We start from the raw sequence: 26,355 nt of genomic DNA, 5'->3' as shown, positions 1-26,355 counted from the left end.
AAGATGATTACATTTAGGTTTGATACTTGAATGAATAAATGCTCATGGTTTGATTGCTGAGGCAATGCTAATTGTGTCTACAAGCATAAAAAGTATTCTGTAATAGTGTCATTTTGTTGTGTATATATTCTGTTGCATTTATTAGTCCATGCACTCCTTCCCTCCAACTTCTGCAGGTGGTCGCTCGTGAGGGCCAGCCAGTGAGTTTTCTGTGTCGAGCTGAAGGAGAACCTGTACCTGCTATTGTCTGGATTTCCCCACAGCGCAGAAGGATCACAGCTAAGAGTTCAGGGCGCATTACTGTTCTCCCTAGTGGCACCCTGGAGATCCGCTACGCCCAGCTTACTGACAGCGGTACATACATCTGCATTGCCAGTAACGCCGGAGGCAATGATACCTACTTCGCCACGCTCACAGTGCGTGGCCAGCCGCTAGATGCCGCCTCAGCCTTCTTTCTCAACCGCTCGCTGTACAGCGGTGACTTCTTCAACGACACAAATCTGAACAGCACGCGTGTTTTCCTCAAGTTCACCTTGGACCTGACCACCATCTTGGTCTCCACGGCAATGGGTTGCATCACCTTCCTGGGGGTGGTCCTCTTCTGTTTCCTGTTGTTGTTCGTGTGGAGCCGGGGACGCGGCCAACGCAAGAACAACTTCACAGTGGAGTACTCTTTCCGGAAATCTGAACCCGCCACTGGAGGCTCTTCGGGAGGGACCAGGAAGTTCAACATGAAGATGATATGAAACAACGCAGCCAGGGGTCCCTCGGGGGAGGCATGAGCACGTCCCAAAAAACGTGTTTGACACACGCAAACACACACAGCCACTAACTCGCAAAGAAGTTTGAAAGCACAATATAAGTTCCTGTCTATGGCTCTATTTAAAATTGAGCGCCCACATCAAAACTTGAGCCATGACTTGATTTGGTTTGACCCTGATCTCTCTGTCTCTCAGTGGTTTTATTCAGCTTTTGGTGAAAAGCATGTTTGAAGGATACTGTAAGGATCAGTATTGATAGATTTGAAAGAGCTACTGGTCATTCATGCTTAGAGTTAAGAATTATAGTAGATAAGTTTTGGAAATTGGCATGATTATTGAGCTGTGGAATACTGGTAGTCCAGTCTCTTGGTCACATTAATGAGAAAATTAAATACATTTGCTTTTCCATTTAGATTTCCCTTCACTGTATTCTGTGCATTCAGGGATTTTAAAATATATGTATTACAGGGAGACCTGAACATCCATTTATAGAATTTGTAGCTATGCTCTTCTAAAGTCTGCCTTGTTAAGAATCATGCATGTAGAAATGCACTTGATAGTTAAGTTGTAAGTTCATACCACTGAATAAAACATTGCTTTAAAAGACAGTTTGAATATGTTTTTCTATAGAACATATTACAGCCACCTTTATATATTCTAACCACAGCAATGAGGAGGTCAAAAACACCATTAACATTATCATATTTGTTTTAACGAGATAAAGCTTAATGCATGTAACGTATGGTCTGATAATAATATCTAATAAGGAACGATGGATTTGGATCGTTCACATAAATATCACATAGACAAAAGAAACACAATTTGGCCTTTTCTTCTTTGTGAGATGTTGCAACAACGTTAGCTGTGTGAGTTTGGGACGAGCGCACTGACCGAGAGCTGCTGTGGCTGCCCGTGGCCCGGAGGGTTTGGTTAGGAAGTCAAGCCCACCTGACACGGGCCGTCGCAGTAACCATAGCAACCAACACAAGAGAGAGCAAGTGGGGACTGAGGCTGGTGGCCACAGGAGGGTTGCTGGGTAGAAGGGGATGATGGGGGAAAAAAGAAGTCAATGTGACCTCTTCTTCCTGCTCCATTTATGCTCTTTCATCAACAGGAGAGGGTCAACCTGCCGGCCTCCACCCTCCGTCCCTGCCCTCTGCTGTGTTAGTGGACGCCTGACCTTCCCAGCGCTGCCAGGGGGGAGCAGCCTGGAGAGTTGGGTCACACTCAGAGGCAGACAGAGGACACACAGTGACGATGTAGGGGTCTTCACATAAACATAAACACACACACTCATCCTAGTAGTGGAAAGCACACATTGCAACACATGTATGGCACCTTTTCTCAGGAAAAGTGAAATAACTACCCTGCAGAGCGAGTGAACCACACATACTCTGTTCAAATATAACATTCCAGCAATACTGTATGTAGAGCCATAAAGCCAAAATTCATTCTCTCTGAGAGAACTGATGTAAATTTGTGAGTGAAGAAACAAAGCCATAGTTTGTGTAGGTTGTTTTTTATACAGTAACGTGCATTATTCAGTTATATAATAACAATTATTGCTACTGCCATCTTACAAGCTGTTGTGATGATCACAAGACCATCTGCTGTCGCTGGGCTTGCATAAAGTTGCACCCCATAACATACACATATACACACACTCACACACACACACACACAAGAGATTAAACCACATCAAGGTTATTGAATTGATAGGAACAACAATCACAGTTACACATGAATAAACATACAAATTGATAATGCAGTGTGACGCTCACTGCCCTTTCTCTGTCTCTGAGATGGTCAGTGTGCGAATGTCTCTGCCCCCCTAGCCCAGTGCATCCCCCCTCCTCACCCCCACCCCCCCACACACACCCCCACTGGGTCCTCCTTTGGGAGGGGTCCCTGGCTGGAGATCGAGGATTCAAATGTAAATGAAGTCGTGTTAACCCTACCCACACCATGTGCATCGTATAGTGGAGAGTAGTACTGTGGTTTTCTTAACGAAAAAAAACAACAAAAAACTTTCTTTGAAGTGTTCCGTTGCTTCTTGTTTGTCCTCCATATTAATTTCTTCAGTTGTTGTTCTCCGTGACCTTTTGGCTGTTTACCGTTTTAACGTTCCTCGTCCTCCATGTGGGGCCGCTCTGTTCTCAACACTTAATAACATTCCCATTCACTAGACAGTGCGTGAGCCTGTTCACATCTCAGTGCTTATCAACTGAAACCAGGAAGGGTAATATTTTGAAGATAAGAGACATAATCTAAAGCTGTGGTTCCTAATCTAGTGTCACAAGTTGAATTGGCGGTGTCATAAGATAGTTAACAGGATAACAAAGAGGGGCTGCACAAAATTATTCTATACTAAATTTAACTTAACATAGCCTTTGGTTAAAGTTGAAAGTGTATTTACATTAAATTAAAATTGGTTGCTCCACACAAACTAGTTCTTATGTCAGAGATTAGTTGTTAATATTTACAGACAGTAACAGCCAGGTGTAACTCTAACTGAACCAGTGGACAGGGAAGGCTAAAAAAGGTAATTTTATATGGTTGACATCTGACCTGACACTTGATCAAAATGCTATTTAATAAAAAACCGAGGAATATTTTACCCAATATCCCTCAAATTTACAAAACATAATGCTAGTAATATTTAGATATTTCCCAGTCATTCTATACTGCATAACAAAGTCATACCGGCCTTTACAGGACTGACAGTTAAGTTTAGTATATCATTTGGAGACCAATTGTAAAAGCCACTTTACAGCTTATGATGCTACAGTGACCTTTTCTTTCTTTTTTTGGTATTTTATTGCCTTTTAATTAATAGTGACAGCTAAAGAGTGACAGAAGAGTGGAGAAGAGCAAAAGGGGGATGTCTCAGTCAAACCCTGGGCCGCTGCACCTAGGATTTAGCCTTTGTACAAAACTGTAACAGCCCATGATGCTACAGTCACTTTCTGTTTACATAGCTGATTATTGTACTGTGTCACAGATATTTATTGGGACATTACAATAATATAACACATTACTAAAGTCTGAGACATTTAAAATTTTTATAGAAACATGATTTACTAAATCACTAGTTTGAAACTAGCTAGAAGCCTAGTTATTAAAAACCTATAGACTTTACACAAACATCTAGTGATGGATTTATAGGCCTAGTGTATTTCTAATAGGCTGCTATTCAACTCATTGACGTGTGCAATCATGAGAGGTTTCAAGTACACCTTGCTTCATTTTATGGGTTCATAATGTAAGTTGGGAATCACTGATTTAAAGCACACCAACAAAGAGAAGTTTATGGTTTGGAAATAATTTGCCCCAGGTAAGAAAGAACCTCAGACTCTCAAAACTTGCAAAATAAATCCTGCAAACTCAATTTTTGTCCCTTGTGAGGAATGATGAAACTGCGGCTTCTGTGTCAGGATGAATAACTGAACAGCTGTTAAAGATTCATGAGGCTGAATGAGAATAGACGAACAAATTGGCCTGGTTTTTTACACTGCCCTTAACAGTGTCAGTGGCCATTTTTGTGTTGAGAACAGGACGATGCCTTCATGGACGTCTCCTTTCCCTGAGCCGACCCTTCTGTTTTTCCATTCCCCCGTATTTCTCAGTGAAAACTAGGTTTAGAAGACATTGAGAATGTCCGTAGTGATTGTCGATGGTGTTATCGTGTAAACATCAATCACAAATGTAAGCGTAGATGAGGGTGTATTTCATTTTATCTTCCTCCCCTTCTCCCCTTCTTCACCTGTCCTCCCCCCTCTTCCTGTTCCCTGTCTTCTTAACATTTCCACCCCTCGTTGTCCCTGTTCACAGTATTAGGCTGGAATATGGTTGTGTGGTAGTAGACACGTGTAATGTGCGGTCGGTGAGTTAGTGTTGTCGTGTTATGATTTGTTGCTCCTCGTGATGCCATCGAAAAAACGGAGCGGTGATTGGATCAGTCGAGACAAAAGATGAAAGGGGTGACCCAGGTTCCCTTAAAAAAAACACACAAAAAAACATTAGTTCCCATTTCACGCCCTACTCATTCCTAAAGAACCATTTCTGGAACTTTCCCTCTCTGCACAGTGCCACTCTGGGATCTTTCTCTGGATATGAAAACCCATGGACTGTACTGTATGTATTTTCTTTGATGATATCTGTCACACTTTAACTTAGAAATGTAGAAGGGGGGGGTTGGGTTGTTGTAATACCGTGACCATGAGCCTACACTCACTTTCTGCCTACTGTGGTACACTGAGTCATTTGGAAAAGGTGTAGCATTAAAGCAGTCCGTTCACTGAAAGCTGACATTTTCAAGTTGGTCAGGGTTGAAAATTAGCGCTTGTATCTATTCAAACCTTGTGAGTCCTTGAAACTTGTTTTGCCTCAAGCTAAATACACTTTGAAAAAAATCTTTCCTTTCCCCTCCAAATTTTATCCCATCATCAAAAGCTTTAGAAATACATTCAACATTTTAACTCCTAGAGCTGACCCTTTCTCTATAAAAAGAGGTACCAGAACACACAGCCAAGCCGTTGCCTCAGTCTGGCTGACAGACTTGTCAGGGTTTAGATACCAGTGGAGCTGAGCTTGATTCATCTCCTCTGCCGTAATACTTGAGAAAGTAGGCTGAGCGATCCCCCGCTCCCTCCTCCGGTTCGTCCTTGCCTGGGGTTGGTGTACTGTAGTCTAGACGCCCCATTTACAACAAGCAGCAGCAACCACACTATTAGGATACCTTCCACTGGGGAACTCTTCAAAGACGCAGACCAAAATAAGACAAACCCTGAGACACCAATAATCATGGCGTCATCACCAGCCAAGCCTGAACTGCTCTTCTGTTTCTGTTCTAGTTCTCAGTTAAAGGAGGCTTTGCTTTCAGTCCTCTTAGCTGTTATCTCACTGTTTGGCCAGCAAAGACCAATTTCAGTCTTACCTTTAGGACTGCATTTCTAAAACCTTGGGTTCGTGTTATTTCTGACTCCATATTAGCTCTAAATGAATCCATCTCCTACTCTAGATCCTGCAGCTGCTGTTGTGATTGGATTAGACTTGAGTTGAGAGGAGCAGTAATGGGATGACGGCAAAGCGAGCTCGGCTGATTGGGTGATTACTTGGCTTATTAGTCACATTTCCATAACAGGCCTCTCAGAAGTGTGTGTTATGCTCATACCATTTGAGTTATATTACCTTTTTGCATATCTGCTGGTTATGGTGGCTTTCTCTGATTGGACAAAGAGATGGTAATGCAAAGCAGTCACTGTTAACTGATATTCAGGCATAATTGGACATTAAGCAGAGCACTGTTGAAGTATTGTTTAAAGCACCTTGGACAGACAATTGCTTCATCTTAACCTTGACCAAACAATTGCAAGTGCCCCCCTTTCTATGTGACAATACTGACCCCAAGTGGTCACCGTGGGTAATAGCAACAAATGGGACCATACTGCTGATGCTGATGTGCCAGTATTGTATGTGGTGGGAAAATAAATAAATAACAGCTTTGGGTCTCATACAGTAAAACACTGAAGAGAGCAAATTGACTGTTAGCTTCATAAGTCAGTGCCTCACTGATTTTCTTATAGCCATAGGGTGACCTCCTCTCCACTTTAGGTGTCTGGGGCGTTGTTCGAGTTATCAGGAGAGGCCTCGACCCGATCTGGCCTAAGTTGCTGGGACTCAGTCTGTAGATTTGATGAATACTTTCTGATGCCCCCTCCAGTCTCACCACCATCACAACAAACAATAACAAACCTTAATAAAAATGTTACAGCATAATTCTTTCTCTGCATATGAGAAACAGTTCCTCTCTAGAGAACAAAACTTTCTTTCTTGTGGTCTTAGCAGGTTTAATCTATGCATGCCTTTTGTATACAGTGATTGGTCTTGCCAAACTCTCACCTACACTTGTATGGAGAGCTATGGGTGCCATTGTTGCTGGCCATGGGACTGGTTGACACAAACTTACTGTAAGAGCAAGTGAGACCATAAAAGGGTTTTTAAATGGGTACAAATCAAAGCCAGGGGCAAACAATCACCTGCTCCAGTATTCCTGAATATTTAAAAGGAGTGTGTATCTTACAAAAGAAGCATTTGTTTACTTTGGATGATTGTACTTTTACACATATCTATCCAAACATAGAGGATCTGCTCAGATGTGTAAGCTGTAGATAAAATGATTGATATTCCAAGCAGGTTGGTGGGACTGATCAATGCTGTATGGGGATAAGATTATTAATGGCATACTTTCATTGATCTATCTTGAACCTTGTCACTCTCCCACAATCCCTCTGGAGTAGGAGGAGGCGTACAGAGCTCTTACAGACCTGGTTGGCACTCATTCCTAGGTTTCCACATTACAAGATGATTTTACTTTTCCTCTTTTAAGAACGAGATGGTGCCAGATTTCGACAGTCTTTTTCAAGGTCTGAGCCGATGTAACGCTCTCTTACTTCTCCTACTCTTCAGAGGAAGCTGTTGTTGGTATAGCTCTGTATTTGTTGGAGCCCTCTAATGGAAAATATTGAAATTTATGTCTCAAAATTGGCTTATTCCTATTCTCTCTCCTCTCTCTTTCGCTCTCTTTTCTCTCTCTGTCTTGTCTCTCTGTCTCTCTATCAACCTGGCACCGACCTCGTAAAGCATTTCAGAACATTTTTCCTTGATCACTCTTTAGTTTTTGTGCTAATGCATTTGGTTCCTCGTTGACACGGTCCTTACGGCCTTCTGAAACCTAGGAATGGGTGCTGAGCGCTCCAATTAAATACAGAGCTAACATGAAGACAAGTTTTTCAGCTTGTCAGACGGAGTGGTGTGAACTGATCAATCATTAAAGCACATAACAGGCTCATAATAGAGACTGTTATACAGTAAGTACCAAGTTCGGACTCAAGAACATCTGACTGTACCTGAATTATAAAATGTATATTTTGCACAGTGATTTGTGGATCCTTGGATGTGAAGAACAGAAACTGTACATATTAGAACTATTAGCCATATCGTGTCATATAATCTGTAGACCTCCTTGCCATGTCTGACAGAGGACAATGACTGTTGAACTGTAAATAGTGTAGTTATAGTAATATAGGATTTAACTGCTGCTTCTTTTCTCCAGGGTTCACCCATGTTTTGCTCAGTCCCATGGCTGCTTGGTCTCAAAGGGAAGGATGAGATAATAATGTACTTGTCTATAAAACACATATGAGTTCTTTTTTTATTTCAATGTATGTTTTATATACTGTCTGTCTTGTAAATGAACTCCTTTTCGTCATAAAAGCATGATGTGACTCTGTCAAAGGTGTCCTGTGTCTCTTCTCATTACCTGTTAGTGTCTGCAGTGAAACACTTGCTCACAAGGTACCTGATAAATGTGATTACTGAACATGTTGTTCAAAAGGCACGGGTATTACAAATATATATATAATCTTCTACCATAACAGCCTCAATGTTGAGTGCAAGTTTGAGACTCAAGTGTTCCCAATTACCCAACTCTGCCATTGTCCTCAACTCTGCAGAGTTCTTTCAGTTCTGTGTTTTGGTCTTCTAGCCGGCAACATTACTGTTTTGGTTCACTCTCATTGCATTTTAGGCAGCACTAGGAAGCTGTTTTTACCAAAGAAAAAGCTCTAAAAACCTTCTCTACACTACCTGTTCAGCACCAAACAGCAGACAGACACAGTTAGAGACTAGTTGAGCCAGATTTTTGTTCAGAAGTTGGTGGAGACCAAAAGGTCAAGGTCACAGCTAAAGAACTGATGACTATATTTTACATTTGGTCGGACAATGGTTTGGTGACACTTTTGAATCAAAGGTCAATGTGACTTCAAAATGACCTTGACAAACAGGTCACAACTCCAGAACCGATGCACTAATTATGACTAACAGACCTTTTTCACAGAAATTTGCAGAAATTCATGTCATGTCCTAATATCATACAGTATAAATATTCTTACAAAGCAAAAAAATAAAAAAAAAAAAATAGCTGAACTAAGGAAAAACATGTTGATGTCTCCTTGTGAAGTTTAATTGGCTGTGGCTTTTCTGAGTTGCAGCTTAATTCACATCCAACATTACATATAATGCATATTTTCCTGTCAGTATAAAGTGGTAAAGTATGTTGATATTTTGGTGTATTAACTGCCAAAACAGTAAACTATGACGATTATGGTACATACTGTATTCATTAGTATGGATTTTGGGACACGGGTCTGGATTTGCCATAGAAGGAAAAGCACAGGTGTTCCTAATAACATTAACAATGGCTGCTTTCTATTCAAATGTCCCAGTAAATCATGACAGTGTGACGGTGAGCCAGCATGCACAATATCGGCACCCTGAAACAGAAGCAGCTAAATGGAATTCAGCTATCATTCATTTCCTTCCATTTTCCTTCATGTCAGAGACATGTAAAATGACTGTGTGTGCCCCGAAAACGACCTTTTATATAATAAATGTCGCCTTTATTTATTTGAGATTGAAAACGTTGGGTCTCCATGAATAGGGCCATAATCAGTGTTCCAATTCATTCCAATGGTGTTGGTTTGGGTTTAGGTCTCTGTGTAGGCTAGTCATATTCTTCCACAGCAAACTCAGAAAACCATTTCTTTCTGGCTTTGTGCACGGGATCATTGTCATGTTGAAACAGTAAAGGGCCTTCATGAAACTGCTGCTACAAAGTCTGGAGCACAGTACTATTGACTAACATGCTGCACAGGGCTATACACTGAGGTAATGTACTTACATTTTTTTAAGGGAATTTTGAGGTTTTAGAAACATGGGAGATAAGATTTAAGAAAATGAAAGCATAGTGAGTATTTTACAGCCAGATTTAAGTATTTTTAGACTCTTTTTGTATTTTGCATTGACTATTTCTAGTTTGACAAATAAATACCACATTATATTTCTCCACCACCTGCCGAGAGAGACATTCCTCTCTCGGCAGGAGAAGGCTTTGAAACAAGCTTTCAGAAATATTAATAATACAAAGAACTAAAATGACAAAATAAGCAACAATCAAATTTACACAAAAAATTAAGATTTTAATTAAATTTGAATTATAATTGAATTAAGAGTTTAAGAGCAAAGGTTTTTGTGGGCATTGTTTGATCGGACAGTGCTGGCAACAATAGTGAGAAAAAAATAACAAATCCATATAATCAAAACACTTTTATTTCAGGGTTTCTGGTCAGAATTTTTAGAAGAGCAGTATTGGACTCGTGACTCAAAAATCAGCCCTGACTTTAGCAACCTGCTAAACCGGATAAAAACATACGGTGAGTATTTTCTGAGTGATTTTTTTTAAGCCAATATATTGGAGTTCTTTTATGGCCAATTGATAAATAAAATACAGCTTCAGCATTCTCCCCAGAGAAAATTAAATCTACACAAAGTTTAATTAAACAGTTCACTGGGTATCTACAATATAAAAAATCTAATTATTTTTAAAATATAGAGATTTTATTTCTGATTTCTGGCCAAATTTTGGGGTGAGGGTGGTGTGGGGTACTCAGTATTAGTTAAATCCTAGTTTTGGCCCTGATGCTGCACCCATACTGAACATACACACCAGTATGTGGCCAAGGGTGTGTACATACATTTATTTTCACCACCAGATGGCAACAGAGCACCGTAGTAAGAAAGCATCACACAGAAAATGAAAAGCCAGTCAGCCAATTGCTAGTTTCTTTATTTGTTTTGGTCAAAACACAATTTACCCATACTGGTTTTCACTTGGTGTATTATTTGTTCCAGTTATTACTTGAGTCACCCTGAAGGCAGACCAACGTGACTGACAGACTCGCTGTGTTACTGGGAGATGAAGATCAGAAGAAAGGCTCTCTGTCTTGGTTACCACTTTGTTTGTGTGTGTGTGTGTGTGTGTGTGTGTGTGTGTGTGTGTGTGTGTGTGTGTGTGTGTGTGTGTGTGTGTGTGTGCGTGCGTGCGTGCGTGTGTGCATTCTGTGCATATGTGTGCAGGCATTTGATCAACATGTTCGATTGGATGTCCACTTAACAAGTTTGCCCCACCACCACCTCCACCGTAGCCAGGGGGAGGGTCCTGGGCGCATTAGCCCCCACCGTAAAGGTCACTCTGCAGAGGTTAAAGGTGACCACACACACACATACACTGATTTCTCTGAGAGCCATCTTTGCTTCTTCCCTCCCATCTCTCCTGTCCAGTCAGTTTCTCTGCCCTCCTCCATCACTCTCTTTCTCTCTCCCTCCTTCTTTTTTTGTCTCTGCTCTATTTGAAATTGATTGTCTTCTACCATCACAAAGACACTTGGTTCTGATTGATTGATTGGTAAGGGAAGAGGGAGAGAACATCGACACTGGGGCTTCCAGAGCTCTGAGGTCTGTCTGAAGGAAAAAAAGCAAATGACGCCATTTTGATGACTGGCTGTCTGTGTGTTTATGCTTCGGCCAGCTCCCAAAGCAGACAAACACCCAGGTCGATCGAATTTAGATTAAATACGGATGAGCTGAAATACAGGAACACAACAAAGGAGCTCACACACAAAGTCACACTCACACCTGTGTGATGAAACAAAGAGTAGATACAGACAGTGTGAAGACTATTTCCACACAAAGGGAAGGGTTACAACAGGAGGAAAGACACACTGATGAAGTGGATACAAATACACATATTTTATACAAATACACAAACAGCACATAAAAGCACAGAGCTGAAAATAATGTTTACTTGGAAACCAAAATCCAGTTGTTTTTTCCCTGTTTCTCCCCCTCTCCTCCACCTGTAGAGGTACAGTTCATCCTGCAGTTTATATACACTTATATAGTATCCATGCATAAAAGAATCGCTCATCCCAACCCTAATGACAGAGGTGCTTTGGTTGGTTCTCTTTTTTTTATATGGGAATCACTTTAACACACATAGGAGACAATCTTTAAACACAAAATAAGCCAAAAAGTGATGCAAATCAGAAATTAGTGTCCTTGATGTGTCATTTTTACCTTGATCTTAAACAATTTTCTCAATTACCACACCTTTCTTTTTATTCATAATCTTTCGTCACTGATTTCCTCCTCTCCTACTGCTACTTCATCATGTATTATTATGTATTCCCTATACCCTATTCTTCCCTATTTCTTACTCCTCCTTTTAATCTTTCTCTTAATTCCAAAAAAGGACAACGTGCAAACCTACAAACAATAAATTAATTAAACAACTCAAAAGATGTCAAACCATAAAACAGTTTATACTGCACACGCTCCTTTAAAGAAATTAAAATAAAATAAAAAACGGACAATCATTTTGCTGTGACTTTAATGTCACTCTCATTGCTAAACATTATTGTTTCACTACATTAACCTTTACAATAAAGATTTGAGGTATATCAAGATGAATTGTCTACACATGCCTGCCTCGTTGTGATGCTACCCTGGACAGAGGGACCAGCGAAGAGGGTTTGGATGGGCGGGGATCACCGGCGGGCATCATGTATCTTTTTGGAGAGGAAAGGTCTCATCATTTCTGTACTGACAGATCATTGGTTGCTACACAGGTTAAGTTTAGATGCGAGCCAATGAGAGAGCGGGAGGGCTTTGTAAACAGTCAGATACACACACACACCTACACTCGGATTACAAATTACACAAAAATATCTCTGGTGGGAGTGTGTGTGCATGTGTGTATCGTGGAGAGGACTCGGTGAGATGATTCACCAGCATGTAAAAACATATGCAAAAAAAATGGTGGCGGTAAACAATCTTTTTTCCCCCTCATTGTGTGAAAAAAGTGCTCTTTAAATTCAAACTAGAGAGGCTTCTTTATGTCATGAGGACCCCTCCTGTGCTGCTCCCCCTTCACCCAGTGTGTGCCCCCCTTCACTTTATGTGTGTGTGTGTGCAGAGCAGTCCAACCCCCTGGTTGAAGGAAAAAGGCACTCAACTCTTCCCACATAACAAACACCTCCATGTGATTGCCATGCAGCACGACTGCTCTGTGGAAGTGTGTATGTGCACTTAGAAGCATATCTGCATCTGCGTGTGTGTGTGTGTGTGTGTGTGTGTGTGTGTGTGTGTGTGTGTGTGTGTGTGTGTGTGTGTGTGTGTGTTTGCACGTCCCAAGTCCAGTGTGAACACGGCAGGCTTTGAAGTATCTTTGGTATTGATGGCTGTGTCACAGTCCACTCTATTCTGTGAGGTAGCCACATACACACAACAGTTTTCATCACTAACTCTCTGCTTTGGATCTGAGCTTCAAACATCTGCTCTGAAAAACTACAGTCTTAATCGACACCTCCAGCAGGGAATCTGTTATAGTGCACTACGTAACGACCAGAACCCAAACTACGGAGGAATGCCACTTAAATGTTTCCTTCCAGTCTGATGATGGGCCTCTGATGCTCCTGCTTCCCCTGCTGCACCCTTCTTCCTCCTGTCTGCGTCTCCTCTCTAATATGATTATCTCCCGCTAGAAGATGCTACACAAGAAGTGGCTTTGCCCACGAAAAAAAACACAAAGAAATGAGGCGGTTCTCATGGTAACCAAAAGACACCATCAGCAGAGGAATGCAGTGACAGTCCAGTTCAAAGGGCTCAAAGTTCAGAGATCAAGGAAGAGGTCCATCTAGTCCATCACACAGGTATTCACAAATATGCACATTTCCTCACTTATTTCTTCCTAGTCTGTGCATAGGATCAGTCTATGACATGTTGATTCTTTTTTTTTTTTTTTCATCTTTAAGTTTTTACATTTCGTCGACAAGGTGCTTCTTTACATATAGTCTCAGCACAACATAGCACAATAGTCACAAGAGAGAAACCATGTGTCTATGGTACTAATTATTACCCGCATCAATAGTTAAGGAGGGAAAAATGAAAGAAAGACACAACGGAGGGGGGTGGGGAGTTGCAAGAGGGTAGATAAATAGAGGATAGATAAGACAGAGAAAGAGATCAAATTAAAGAGTATTTACAGACATTTCCATTGTGTTTCACGTCAGTCACATCATTGTTTTTCTGAGGTATGGAATAGGCAACGTGCCCGTGTAGTGCTTGCAGTTTGACGGTTGTAATGACATAGGCCAGACACACCTGGGCGCACGGTGATGGAGCGGGCTGCACCTGTTCTCTGATTATCATAAAGAGGCAAACATCATTGGCACTCAGGATCCTACTATATATTGTGACATTTGACCTCTGCATTTGGCCACTAGAACAGAGCAGACCCCCTTCCCTCACTCCCTCACTCCCTACACTCGGGCACAACACTTTTTAATGTGTGTCATCCCGTTTTGATTGTTCTCCTTTTGTAACCTGAAAAGTAACCTCTCAAGCGGCTACGCAGTCTATGGCCATGTCGCCATACAACGAGACAAGAGTCTTAAGAAACAAACATTCAACTATGTATCAAAGGGTTTGTGAGTAATCATGTTTTATCAGTTTGTTTCAGGGCTACACTTATATAGAGTATTGGTATCTTTATCCTAATAGAAATCTACACTGCAGGCTGTTGTTGCTGTTGGAGATACGAGCTGCAACTACATGCTCAGAACATGTTCAGATGTCATTTAAATGGACAGCAGGTGGCGCTGTTACTCTGACATGTAGTGGGGCCAAATCACTGCAGAGGAATTACAAACACCCCCGCGCTCACGCAGCGATGCAGAGGTGGTATGTGGTTAGCAGGTCAAAGGACCTGCCGAGAGCGTTTCACAGACACTTGACACACAAACGCACCCTTCAATCAGCCTCAGTGTCTGTTACTGAAATCAGGAGTGGTTGATCATGGCCCTGCACACACATCTGCTGTCTGATTTCTGGCTGATTTGTCAGCAATCAACATGAGGCCGCTTAAGGTTTCCTGTCTTAAAGCTATTGGTTCCCTGTCATGAGTGAATCTTTGGTGTGTTTACATCCTGACAACAGGCCAACCAGCACAGGTTCCTTAAAGCAAAATCCTCCATTTTCAAGGCTTGAACACAGACCCACAGTGTGGTTTATTGTGGCTGGATTTTCTTTGGTATTCAGTCAGATTTGCTAAGAGCCACGCTCTTAAAGCTACTGGATCTTTGGTTTGAAGAGTCACAATTTGAAATGCACGTTAACCCCTTAAGAGTCACATTCAGATTAAAATAAAACACATGGAGCATTGAGAAGATCTGATTCATCTGCACAAGTCATCAGCACTTTGAACAGATGAATCAGATGAGTAGTCTGGACCTACACATCCTGTAGCTCTGCAGGATTTAAAGTTACACCGCCTGCCCCCCTCCATCCTCCATGCATCTGTTCAGCCATCCTGCCACCGTCAGGCCTTAGAGAAAGTGGTTGCAGAAGAGGTACCGGGTTGGATCGGTGAGGCGTTGTTGTTGTTGTTGCTGTTTCCATGAGGAGTGTGCACATGGCCGTGGCCGTGCACACCATGACTGTGCTCCTCTGTGTCCCAGCGGTCCGTACAGCGGCGGCGTGAGTTCATGAAGAAGTTGGAGACGGTGGAGAGCTCCAGGCCCAGCTGCTGGGAGATGGTGACCTGCATCTCTTTGGAGGGGCGGCGGTTCTCTCTGAAGATGGCTACCAAGGTGCGACGCTGCAGGTCGGTGAAGACCAGTCGCTGCTTCTTTGGCACCTGGTTGCGCTCTCGTCCTCTGTCCTCCTCCTTACGTTTACATGCTGGAGAGAGAAAGGGGAGGCACAAAGGGAAGGAGGAAAGAGGACAGAATAAAAGAGAGAAGTTTTATTGTCATCAACATTAAATATTCCTTACTGACTTAAAAATACAGGGTTGAAGGGAATAAATAATGGAACATATGGCTACAAGGTAAGGGTATGATGCCTTAAACACCTAATGATGAAATAAAGGGAAGAATTAAAATGGCTAAAGGGCAAATCAGAGAGTGAAAGCAAATGTTTGTGTCCATGCATGAATGTTTTAGTGTTATGAGAGTTATAACATTTCAGTTGAATGTGTTTAGCTCACTGTTAAAATGTAAATATACATAATTACTGTATGATACAGGTAGAAAGGAACCAATCACAAAATAACATGTAACATGTGACAGGTTACAAAAGAGAGAATAGGAAAAGTGGAAAGGCCGAAAGGAAAGCAATGAGTGAGTTGACACTAGTGAGTGAAAAAGACCAAATTAAAACGTCTTTCTGACTTTCAAACTCTGAAAACTAAGATATCGGATCGCGTTACCACTTTTAAAAAGATCAATCTCGCCTAAACCAGTGCTTTCCAAGCAGAGCACCAGACCACCCTTGGGATCCTTTAATGGCCATTACCATGGCTTTTGCATGTTTTATGCTTTAAAATGTTATCTTGTATTATTGCTCATTGCCATACTTAAACTTTTTAGGTTGATTTCCTACCTTTCAGGCAGCATATGCTCGACTCAAGGAGGTCTGAAACTAGCTCGACAGGTAACAGTTGTCTTAATTTTCAAATTACCTTTCAAACAGGTACTGCTTTGAAAGCTCTTCCTGCCAGTGTGTTCAAAAACACTCAGAGATTTGAGACTCAGTAGTTAAACAGCTATTTTTATGTATAGAAAAACAAGCATGATTTTCACAATTGATGTTGTTGCTTGTTTATATTTATATTATATATTATGATAGGCCTATAGCTTGTGGAAATCATACTTTTAAGCAGTTGAGTATCAATACCCAATTGTTGAACTGTCCTTCAATGCTGCACAAATGATAGAGGTTTTTTTTTTAATGGTCCCAGTAGTTGAACATGACAACATAAAAAAAACAAGTGTTCATCAGGATGGATTCCCTATTCAAAGCCAGTTTCAAAGTGCAGTGAAATGAACTGAAACCAGCGGCCACCTGGAAGATAGGAAATCAATCAAAAAACTTATAGGAGACTTTAAAAATGGTCATCAGTGGGGTAAAGTGGGTTGTACAGTTTGTGGATAATGGGCAGCCTACAATATGGAAAACCAACCATGGGGTCCTTTAAAGTTAGAACAGACGGCCAATGTAGCTGGTGACGAGTTTAACTGTTATTATTCTGTTTAATTCCCGGTCTAATGATACAATTATCTAAAAGAAAAAGAGGTTTATGGCGGATAAAGAGTTTCCACTGTGGGTCTGTGTGTGAAACTGGAGGAGCGTGATGTGAAATGCTGACAAAGAAGCGGTCTGCTGTGGCTGGATGCACCGTCAGTAGGCTCGGCTCTCGCTGTGGAGACTGAAGGGAGTCTGTTCTGTTCTGCTGCCCTAAAAAGCTGCAATGATCGATTTTCCGCGGTTTTCTCCCGAACACGTGGTCCAGTAATCAGGGCTCCCTTCCCCACCCGATCGATCCCCATCGATCCGCGAGACCGAGGTGCATGTGTGTGTGTGCGTGTGTAGGCTACGTGTGGCGTGCGCGCGTGCGCTTGCTCGCACTGGGGAGTAGAGCTCGTGAGCGCGCTTCTGTGACAGACAGACGGAGGAGAAATTGTTTATCTGTGGAAGAACAAAGGAGATGTGGCGGAAAAGAGTGGCAGCCATCCAGTCTGAGAGCTCTGGAGGAGGACAAAGGAATGCCTCTCATAATGTTATAAATAAAAAGGGACATTTACAAAAATAAAGTGCGTCCGCGTGCACGAGATGTGTGCTGCTGGCGTGCGTGAGAGAAAGAAACAACGAGGAATGATATTTATCCCAGTGTTGAAGTGTGTGGGTGAGGATGGAAGGGAAAGATGAGAGGAGAAAAAGGTGGGAGAGAGGGAGATGGGCTGGCTGCAGTGTGGAGGTGGTGTATGCAAATGATTGATGACTTTACAGCAGGTTTAGACAACAGCAGTAAACAGATTTGACTGTGTGTGGGGGGGGGATCAATATAAATGTGCACATGTGTATGCATGCCTGTGTGTGAGCGTGCATGTGTTTGACTTGCCATTGTTCATGCTTTGTTACTGCAAGCAAAGCATAATTAATAAACAAGATTTTTTTTTTCCTCAGCAAAATGTAGGTTGTATGTTTACAGCCTCCACAGATACATCACTCCGGACTTCCTCCACTTCTTCAACTGTTTTCCTCTTGTTGTTTTTCTCAATTGTTTTAATTTGCCCTCAGATTGATAGCCCCCATATTGATTGATCCGCACTTCAGAACCATTTCATGGAACGTTTATTCAATTGGTTCAGGCCCAGCCATGCCAGAATCTCCTCGCGGCTCCCTAAGTGCTGTCTCAAACCAAACTCAATACTCCCTAATGTAATGACTGAATGCTAGTGCTAATATAGTGATAATTTAATATGTAATGCCTGTTTTCGAACAACTTGTGCTACCGGCCATTTTACAATGCCAACACCACTCTGGTTCTCCTCCATCAGCTCGAATGCAGCTCCGAGGCCTGCAGAGCAACACAGCTGCCATCCTAACCAAGGAGTTAGCACAGGGCCTGTGCCTGGTCAATACATATTTCAGATAATCAATAGATACATTTCAAATGAGGCTCTTCTTGCCCTCTCGAACACCCCCCTTTCCACAGCAATGAATAGGACCACAGGGAAGGTAAAGAGGGAGCTGCTCATTAAAGCGACCTCTCTTGAGACGAGAACCACACCGTTGTAGGCTATCTTTAGTTGCCTCATTACCAAATGGGCTTTTCTGAAGAGACAAGCAGTCTCAAGTGGCACTTGCTCATGTCGTCCCTTTCATATGTCCTGGTGTCAACGATGCAACTGCCACTTTGCTTAATCTCAACCTCTTGCTGATCCAAAGATTAACTTACTGGCTGTGCAGCATGTTAAGTTGTGCTCGTGCCTCCTTTTAAGAGCCGCTCTGCTTTATCACTTAAGTGGCTGCTGTTTCTACTTCCCTCCACTTTCACTGTCTATAAGACTGTGCACTTAAAACATGAAGATGAGAAGGGAAGTAGGTGGATGATGGTTTACTTGTGTCTGTTATACTACAGTGCATGTGAGAGCCCAGAAATCTACAGCTAAGAGCAAGATGGCTGAAAAAAATCTCTGGAATGGACAATAATCTCTCATTTACAGTCATTTAAATATGTTTTAAGACATATAGAAATAATAGTAATTTTTGTCAGATGTTTTTCCACAAAAAAAGTTAAATTATCTCATTAAAATCTCCTTTTTTTTCCTTCATAGAAATGTCCATAATCTATCAATATGCAAATACTCTCCAGATCAAAAGTTGTATACTGGACACAAGTTGTCTCCTACTTGACTAAAAAGTCCAAACTCGGGGTGGACAGAAAGCTTCAAGTTTCCACATCACACTTGTATAACTTGCATATTCACCCATGACTGACACAGAGAGACTTTCCCCCCCTTCAGCAGATGAAGGAAGAAAGTGTGTGCACATACATCATTCTGCACAGGGACGCTCAAACAGCCAAGTGAAGTAACAATAGGAAAAACACATTTTTGTCACTAAGATGGACTTTATATTTCCACCTTAATTGCCACTTAATAAAGACAATAGATAAAATGTGTTACAGACTGAATAACACTGACTCCAGACTCCAGTTAACAATAGGATTTTTGTCTGAAGACTCTCTGCCTGCTGTGTTTTGAAATGTTGAATGTGCAGGAGGAAACATGAGATTCTCAGATGGCATGCATGTCCTCAAGGTATCACAGCTCGATTAAACAGAGATGAAAGCCAATAAGTGGATGTGAGTCACGCTTAAAATACCATCTATCTATATCCCATGATGTGGTAAAAATCAAAAAGCAGGTTTAACATGATTCTAATCCTCAAAAGGCATCACCTTATATTGGACAACTACCAATGTAAACAAAATCTTTAAAGCTGAAGGAACATATGATGTGTGTCTTTACTTAAAGACCTCTAACTTATTGACATCAGTGTGTGTGTGTGTGTGTGTGTGTGTGTGTGTGTGTGTGTGTGTGTGTGTGTGTGTGTGTGTGTGTGTGTGTGTGTGTGTGTGTGTGTGTGGTGTGTGTGCAGATGGGGCATGAGGGGGCAGACGGTGAACTAACCGCACCGTGCTGCTGCTAGTCGACGCCTGGACGGACGGATGAGATCGGGCTTTGTGTCCGCTGAGACGGGCCCTCTCCCGCCCTGGACGGACTACTGCAGGCGAGAAACAGTTTGGCGTCAATCACTCTCTGTCACACCTCTCAGATGTACGGTTATTGATTATATTGATCATATTATAGGCCTATTCATTGCTGGGAAGTAAAAACGCCCGAATAGCAAATCACCATTAACCCGCACCAACACACAGCAGCGGGGAAACCAAACCGCCCCTTCAGTCTAAAAAAAATACTATCAATTGATTAGGATTGGATTATTTGAAAGCTCTTCGTTTATTTGTCAGTGTAAAGCTCTGAGTTGTCCTGTTGAGACGAGTAATCGGCATCTTTACAGCCTATCAGATATTGGTGTAGTCTATAAACAGCCAGCGAGCCCAGAGCTACTTTTTAAATGTGTTTTTCCTCACTGAACTGTGTACTCTATATTTATTTACTTCAAAACAACTCAAAATAAATTGGTCGATTTTAACTCCAGAGAGCACCGGCTTCTGTCAGACATTTGCAGCTGATTTTAAAGAACCTGAACACGGTGAAAGTGAATAGTGAAGAGAATAAAACGAGTTCTCGTACAAGAACTGAAGACGAGACAGTCAAATGTAATGGAGAAACGTTTTATTATAAAATATAACAGACATATTTTATTGGGGATGAGGACTGATTTAAATTTTGGATATAAAAAAGATTTAAATGCGGCGTTTTTGGTTTATATTGGCTGGAAGATGATTCTATTTTTTTTAATTTTATTATCGGAAACAGCTTTTACTTTGATGAGGACCAGAACAGCGTTCGCATAAAATACTAAATGTGCGGCCTGTACCGATATATAACACACATATATATATATATATATATATATATATATATATATATATATATATTAATAGAGTGTGAAGTTGTAGAGTATAAACAAAAACTGAAAAAAATATTTTAAATATAAATCTAGGTTTAAAAAATACCCATCGTGCTGGAGTTTAATTAAGAATGAATTTATTTATAATATAAACGAAGTCTGTGTCGGTTTCTTCTTCTTGACATTTTAATAAATAAAATTGGCTAAATTGGAAATTATGGAACTGATGAGGTCTCACTAAAATTAGGCTCTGCTAAAATAGACAAACACACATGCAGAGCTGTAAAATTGAAACAAGCTTCTGTATGATAAATCCCCCCTAATGGACAACAAAGGTGAAACGTTGTAATTTGACCCTGACTAATCTAACTTTAAAGGTTTTAACACCAATGTGCTCCTGAGAGAGATCAGAGGGAACTGTCCCTTCAGCATCAGGAGGCCTTTGAGGTAGTTAATGAAGATTTACCAAAGCAAAGTAAGGATGCTCCACATTATATATTACTGTAAGATCTTATATTAAGAGATGCTTCAAATCAACAATATTATTGTCTGCATGTTGTTTACATATTTATGTTAATTATTATCAGGAGACCTTAAGGTAATTTATTCTCAATAGTAGGCAAAATGTAGGGAATTATTATATATTTTTACATCATCACTGAAGAAATACATTTTTAAACTAAATGTTACATCCTGCATCATATTTTTATAGTTTTAAGTTAAAATAATTATAATATGATTGGTTAGAACTGAGACTTGGAGGTCACAAGTGCCACAAATATCTAGTTTGATGAGTTTCTATGTCATGAAAGTAATGTAAAGCTAATGATTTGTATCAAGTTATATAACACTTTACTATGCTTTAATTTAAAGTCTATGTTTCCTTAAGTCAGGACACGTTCACTCTCATTCATACTGAGTGTCAAAATATTTCACACCAGTGTGCCAGTAGCGGCTATGCAAAATGACTTCTGTCTGTTACAGTGAGAGCAGAAATGAAATAAGGGTAGAAAGGCAAAGGATCTGCTTTTGCTGATACTGGTACAGAGCCAGAAGAGAAAGAAGGGGGGAGGAAGGAGGAAGGCAGGGAGGGAAGGAGAGAGAGAGAGAGAGAGAGGAATGAGAGAGCCGAAGAGAGCAGAAGAGAGGAAATCAATACCGATTCAGAGTGAGTCAGATAAGCCTGAACAATGTATAGTGCAGACACACTCTATAACCCAGTCACACACACATGTGCATGTAGCAGCACTCACACAGACACACACATGCATGCGCACACACACACACACATTGGGTGAAATGTGCTCTGCATGCCTCCATAAAGACGCATTACAAACCCCATAAAGCATCGCAACCTTTAAAATCAAATGACATCACAACCTTGGATTGCTCTGAGGATTCGCTGACATGAGCAGAAAGCGCTCATTACTACGACTCAATAGGCAGTTGGATGCTCTGATGCTCTTTGTCTACTGTAAGATGCTCTGAGCTCTGATGTTTTTTTGCGTGTGTGTTCAAATACCAGCCTCCCTGCCCTGATTCCACTAGAAATGTTGCAGTTCTTTTGTCACAAATTGTCAGCAAGGCTTCTTTTCCAGCCTCTTAAATATGTTCTGATCTGACTTGGACGTCTGCAGCATCCTTGCTGTTGTCAGATCCATGCTGTTGATATTTCACAGGATGTTTTGGGTTGTAAACAGCGTTCTTCAAAACCACTTACACACCCTCTGGCGTGATGTTTGAGACTGGTGTGTGGTCCTCAGCTGTTAACCACAGATTTGACTTTGCTTACCTAGAAGATGCTGCTACAAGCGCTAACACCACCACTCTCTGCCTCTCTCTTTCTTCCCCTCTCCCCTCCGTCTCCCTTATACTTATCAATTATTAAGGTTGGTATTGATCCTTTCACTACCCTGCCTCTATCTGGCTGTTCACACAAAGCCCAAACCTGCCTGCCCTCACTCAATCAATGGCATCTCCCAGCTCTTCCAGCTCTTTTTCCACATGTCAGTTTTGCTTTTCATCGCTTTTGCACTTAAAGCCGTGCAGACTGCATTTTTGTACACCCCAATTTGGTCCATTTGGATTCCTCAGAAAATATGGGACTGATATTAATCTTTCATGGCACAGTTTTGATGGGCATTAAAAGATTGCTCTGGTAAGAGAGCAGGGAGAGTGGAAAATGGCTGTGTGCATTGTTTGACTTCATGAAACAGCTCACATTCATCCTCTCCTCGCCCTCAGTCAATGATTTTTGTTTTGTTTTGTTCCGTGGCGCCGGCTTCCTGAAGCAAAACAACCTGCCTGCCTGTTGCCAGGTTAACCAGAGAAAGATTAGTGATATTATTGTCATATGCTACAGAGAAGGAGAGAGAGAGAGAGGGAGAGAAAGAAAAATAGAGAGGGAGAGCACCAGGGAGTGGGAGAAAGAAGGGGGTTGGGAAGGGGAAACGGCCTTATTGATCTCCTATGTGCAAAGCCAGGCAAACACTGAAAGGACAGAGCTACACTATTAATGACACTCAAAGCCACAGCTACTAATCCTCATCTATCTATCTATCTATCTATCTATCTATCTATCTATCTATCTATCTATCTATCTATCTATCTATCTATCTATCTATCTACAGTGCCAATAGCTATATTAAGTAAATCCTGTTTTCCTGTTCATCTGTGTAAAAACACATTAAAACCCCTCTGGTTCAATGTTTTAAAACAATAAAACATAAAACCTTCTAAGGCGAGTTAATACTTTTAGGTCTTTGTAAAGATACTGTAGTGTTTGTTGTTGTCCATAAACTGTGATGGATTGTCCTCCTAAAAATAAGGATATCAAAGGTATAACTGTGTTGTATTTTACTGTAATGCATTGACATACTGTAGTTTTTATTATTCTGAGTTATAGAAACCAACAGTGAACTCCCTTATTCTCACATTTTCAGGCAATATAAGGCAACATTTCCTTTACTTCCTCCCCTGGGTATCAATCAGAACTCTATTCTCTATATTTTCTTGCCTATACTGGTCCCTGTTACCAATCCCCATCCCAGTTACAATCAATATTTCATCACAACAGTTCATGCAGCTTAAGGTTGCTTTGAAATAGATCTAGGGATCATGTAGGCCAGCTTGGGTTAGACATTCAATAGTACAATCCATGTTTTTAACGTTTTGTTTTTTTTACATCTGTAATTATAATAATTATATCCATGACTAGGGAACAGTATAGTCACTGTTTTAAAGGTTTTTGAATCCAGTGAAATCAGGATGAAATTCATGATTCACATTTTGCTCCACTGTTGAAGAAACGTCTGTCCTCCAAAACGCCGGTAACAATAAGTGCCTGCGATCATACCTGATCTAAATTTAGAGCTTTTACTACTGAGTGTTAAATGCAAAGCCGGAGAGACCGTGCGGTTATTGCGTCTTTCAGCTCCGATACGAGTATTGATCCTTGTGCCACATTTAAAAGGGAGAGTGGGAACTGGCGTATTGATCAGGCAGCCTGGGGTCACCCCGCTTCTCCAGCGCAACTAGTTGGCCCAGAAGCCCCACCACCACCGGCTGCTGTGTGTGTTTATAGTCGGACACAGAGAGAGGGTGAAAGAAAAAAAAAAAGGCGTGGGTGGGAGGGCAACTATTTCGAGGTTTATTGTGAATCAATGGCGATTTGCTGTGTGCCGATCAAAAATATAGACCTACAAATCTACAACAGCCCGCGTAAACGCAAATGTACACGCCCAAAGCAATCATTGCAAACATCTTTGTTTTCTGGAGCTGTAAATACACTACAGTTAGACTATTTAGATAAACAATCTATATTTGTTTCAGGTTTTAGGAGATAAGGAGTTAATGTTAAAGAGGAGAGCTGAAGCCGCCGTGCCTCTGCGCGCTGTGTTTTAGCCGGTTGAACTGTCCGTGGTGCTGAATCTTTTAGGCCTGCGCGCGTTTAGTGTGCCTGTTAATCATTTGGAAAATAACGGTGGAAGGTGACCGGGCTGTTACTTCAGATTGATCCGTTTTAATGTGAACTAATAATACTGAGAGGACAGTGTCTTACCGGCCAACCGGAGAGCAGACATCCGTTGAAACTCGGGCTCTTGCAGCCACTTCCACATCCTCCTGAAGGTCTCCCGGCCTGACTTGAGCTTACTCCAGGGTTTGGGGTTCCGTAGCAGGTCTGAGAGGGTTCCCTGCGACCGGCTCAAGATCCTCTGGGCGAATATGGCCTGCGGGATTGAGTACCGCTTTAACTCGGCCGTTATCCGCTGAGCCACTTCCTTTGTGTTGATCTCCTCCGCCTGAATGCCTGACCCTGCTACTCCCTGCCCGGCTCCATGGCTGTGCCTCTCCCGGTCCCCCAGCATCACTGCGCCGTTCGCCTGGGAGTGGAGGTGACTGTGCGGGTGGTGGTGCATGCCGTTGAGGTTGGAGATCATGCCGTGGCCGTGGCCCCCTAAACTCCTAGCCAGGTGCTCTTGGTCGCTTCGGGACAGCATGGAGGCGTGGGACTCAAACCCTGACACCGGAGAGAGCATCTTGGCGTCGGTGGAGAGGTGCGCGCTCGGACCGTAGGCTGAGAGCGACTGCTGGGAGTTGTGCAAAGAGCCCAGCCCGCTGGACAACGGGGAGAGCGAGCCGTGGCCCATACCGGACACAGACATCTCTTTGGGGTAGTGACTGTATAGGTTGCCCATGGAGGCGAGCCCCCGGGGGTCCTCCCGCATCAGCGTGAAGCTGCCGCTGACGTTCCCCGCGGAGAGTCGTTGATGGGCGGCAGCGTGGTGGTGTGAGTGCGGGTGGTGAAACTTATCCGAGACGGTGGATATGGGAGGTAGATGCTGCAGAGGTGTCAGGGTGGTGTACGTGTTGCTAAGGCTCATCCCGGTCTCGCACATGCTGATGGACGGGTGCAGGTGTCCGGGCAGCGCAGACGGGTCCGTCCGGTAGTCCCCGCCGGAGCCCTCCAGGAGCGAGGCCATGCCGGACACCATGGCTGACCGCGAGCCGGGAGCGTGCGAGAGCAGATTTCGGGGAGTGGAGCTGGGGGACGGCGACGGCCGCGCGTGCGGAGAGCTCATGAGGTCTCCCGCCTGGGAGTGAGAGGAGACGCTGTGAAGATTCTCCATGGTGAGCTCCATAGCTGAAAGCATATATGTTCCCCTGTCCCACCCTCCCCACCCTCTCCCCCTGTCTCTCACTCCTGACTCTCACGCTCACTCAGGGACGCGCGCTCTCTCTTACCCCCCTAGCCCTCCTGGAGCGATAAAATGACCAAACCGTTTGAATGCCAATCCATTGATTCAAATTCTCCGATCAATCCAGCGTGGTATAGATCAGTTCTGATGTTCCGAGGAAGGTACAGAACCGAGCGTCTCCGCGGCGCCGTGGCGCTTTCTGCATTGATGTGGATGGGAGCTCTCCAGGGCTATATCTCATCTCTGGTCCAACAGCGCTTCCACTAAGAGCAGGCTGAGCCGCGTGTCAGAGGGATGGGCGCGCGCCTCTGTGTATTTAAAATGAGGGGCGGGTACGAGCAGAGTTTTCTTAATAGTCTTCCTCACTGGGAGGAAACCCCGGCTGGAGAAAACACAATGTCTTACACCGGATATCGCACACCTTTATGACCCTGGGTATCATTTAGTTTTGAGAAAATGTAAATATGTTACATAGTGCCTATGACGTTTGTAGGCGGGCGCGCGCGTGCAGCTTGAGTGCACCTGTCCCCGTGTGACAGTCAGACAGGTGACGG

The 26,355-nt window shown here is 42.5% G+C and overlaps 2 protein-coding genes across 4 annotated transcripts in view; one reads left to right on the top strand and one right to left on the bottom strand.

Annotated features, from left to right (window-relative positions):
* Window positions 1-8,057, top strand: part of LOC127365927 (leucine-rich repeat and immunoglobulin-like domain-containing nogo receptor-interacting protein 3) — a 38,198-nt gene extending 30,141 nt beyond the window's left edge. Inside the window, exon 4 of the mRNA XM_051404508.1 lies at window positions 177-8,057. Coding sequence (XP_051260468.1) covers window positions 177-746 — 570 coding nt within the window. The 3' untranslated portion in view covers window positions 747-8,057. The remainder of the gene's footprint in view (window positions 1-176) is intronic.
* Window positions 8,058-10,428: 2,371 nt separating this feature from the next.
* Window positions 10,429-25,794, bottom strand: onecut3b (one cut homeobox 3b). Of its 3 annotated transcripts, none has more exons than XM_051407089.1 (3): window positions 24,664-25,794; window positions 19,702-19,790; window positions 15,220-15,398 (listed from the first exon to the last, which is right to left on the bottom strand). In XM_051407089.1, the coding sequence occupies exons 1-3, from the start codon at window positions 25,754-25,756 to the stop codon at window positions 15,300-15,302; spliced, it is 1,281 nt and encodes a 426-aa protein (XP_051263049.1). In that variant the 5' UTR covers window positions 25,757-25,794; the 3' UTR covers window positions 15,220-15,299. The 3 variants fall into 3 exon arrangements, with proteins under 3 accessions (XP_051263041.1, XP_051263049.1, XP_051263058.1); XM_051407098.1 differs by having other exon boundaries at window positions 15,313-15,398; window positions 19,697-19,790; XM_051407081.1 differs by lacking the exon at window positions 19,702-19,790 and having other exon boundaries at window positions 10,429-15,398.
* Window positions 25,795-26,355: the final 561 nt, after the last annotated feature.

Source organism: Dicentrarchus labrax, unplaced genomic scaffold (genome assembly GCF_905237075.1).
Source record: "Dicentrarchus labrax unplaced genomic scaffold, dlabrax2021, whole genome shotgun sequence".
In the NCBI taxonomy this organism is placed as follows: Eukaryota; Metazoa; Chordata; class Actinopteri; family Moronidae; genus Dicentrarchus; species Dicentrarchus labrax.
The sequence above is the reverse complement of the archived record's forward strand: the minus strand, read 5'-3'. Positions and strand labels throughout refer to the sequence as shown.

Excerpts from the sequence above, each read along its gene's own strand:
- onecut3b (XM_051407081.1), bottom strand. The coding sequence starts at position 25,756 with ATGCTTTCAGCTATGGAGCTCACCATGGAGAATCTTCACAGCGTCTCC. Across the intron at positions 15,399-24,663 it reads GTCTGCTCTCCGGTTGGCCG|CATGTAAACGTAAGGAGGAG; the intron begins GTAAGACACTGT and ends TTCTCTCTCCAG.